We start from the raw sequence: 1003 nt of genomic DNA, 5'->3' as shown, positions 1-1003 counted from the left end.
AGCTAAAATTGATTATTTCCCAACTGTAAAATGATGATAAATCTATTCACCTTTTAAATTATTGGAAGAAAAGAAAAATAATTCCCAAAGCATCATGCTGGGCATGTGATTATCATTTCAAAAAATTAGTTATTATTTTTATAACCAAAAACATTTTCCAGAGCAGGAACTAGGATTTCAGTTTCAGGACTTCTATAGAAATCTTGGTTTGCCAGCAGCCTCTGAGCTCTAAGTCACAAGCTCTAACAACACAGTGGCAGCTTTGAACTCCCTGATCTCCTCTCTATTACCAGCTCATCCTCAAGGCTCCTGAGGGCAGAGCCAAGGGAAGTTCTGGTCTTTTCATCTTATTTACCTTTGGTCCCAGAAGGCATGCACCACTTAGAAACAACAGGACATCAGACTGTACTTTGTGTGCTGGGTCTCCAAGGAGCATGTCATTTTGATTCAAATAACTCAGAGAAATAAGAGGATCTTCCTAAGGGACAGACATGTAGGCCAGCCTGCCCAACACTGGCTGGGTTTTCTGAGCTGTAACTGACAAGCTCTGCCAGTCAAGCTTTCTGTCCGCCCCAGGAGGGAAGGGATTTCAGTTGGAGGGTAAGGCTTATCGGGGCACAGTCTACAGAGTTATCTTATCTCCTCAGTCTACAGAGTTACCTTTGACTGTTCCAAGGCCCTTCTCTTTATCTTTATGGCCAAAAGGGGTCCAAAGTATCACACCAGACTCTGGCAGAGACGAGGGTGTGCTCTCCACCTTAATTTTCCTTGAAAACTCCTGTATGGGCTGAAAAGTGTGCTTAAACTAATGTAACGTGCACACAGGCACTCACACACACCTTCACACATATTCCTATAGCTGATGACTTAAAGGAGAGCAGAGTATCGATGGAAGGAGAAAATGGTAGGTAGCAGGTAGGTAGCAGATGTCTTTATGGGTTCAGAGAAGAGGTCACAGAAAGGAGGAAAGGGGGGGAAGATACAAGACATCAAAGGAGAAACT

The 1003-nt window shown here is 43.3% G+C and overlaps 1 protein-coding gene across 1 annotated transcript in view; it reads right to left on the bottom strand.

The window, feature by feature from the left end:
• Window positions 1-660: 660 nt before the first annotated feature.
• LOC104992408 (butyrophilin-like protein 2) overlaps window positions 661-1003 on the bottom strand; it is a gene marked incomplete at its 3' end in the record, with an annotated part of 21786 nt that continues 21443 nt past the window's right edge. Inside the window, 1 exon segment of the mRNA XM_010845272.1 lies at window positions 661-778. Coding sequence (XP_010843574.1) covers window positions 661-778 — 118 coding nt within the window.

This window comes from Bison bison, unplaced genomic scaffold (assembly GCF_000754665.1).
Source record: "Bison bison bison isolate TAMUID 2011002044 unplaced genomic scaffold, Bison_UMD1.0 scf7180017864214, whole genome shotgun sequence".
NCBI lineage: Eukaryota > Metazoa > Chordata > Mammalia > Artiodactyla > Bovidae > Bison > Bison bison.
This window is presented reverse-complemented; position numbering and strand designations above follow the sequence as displayed.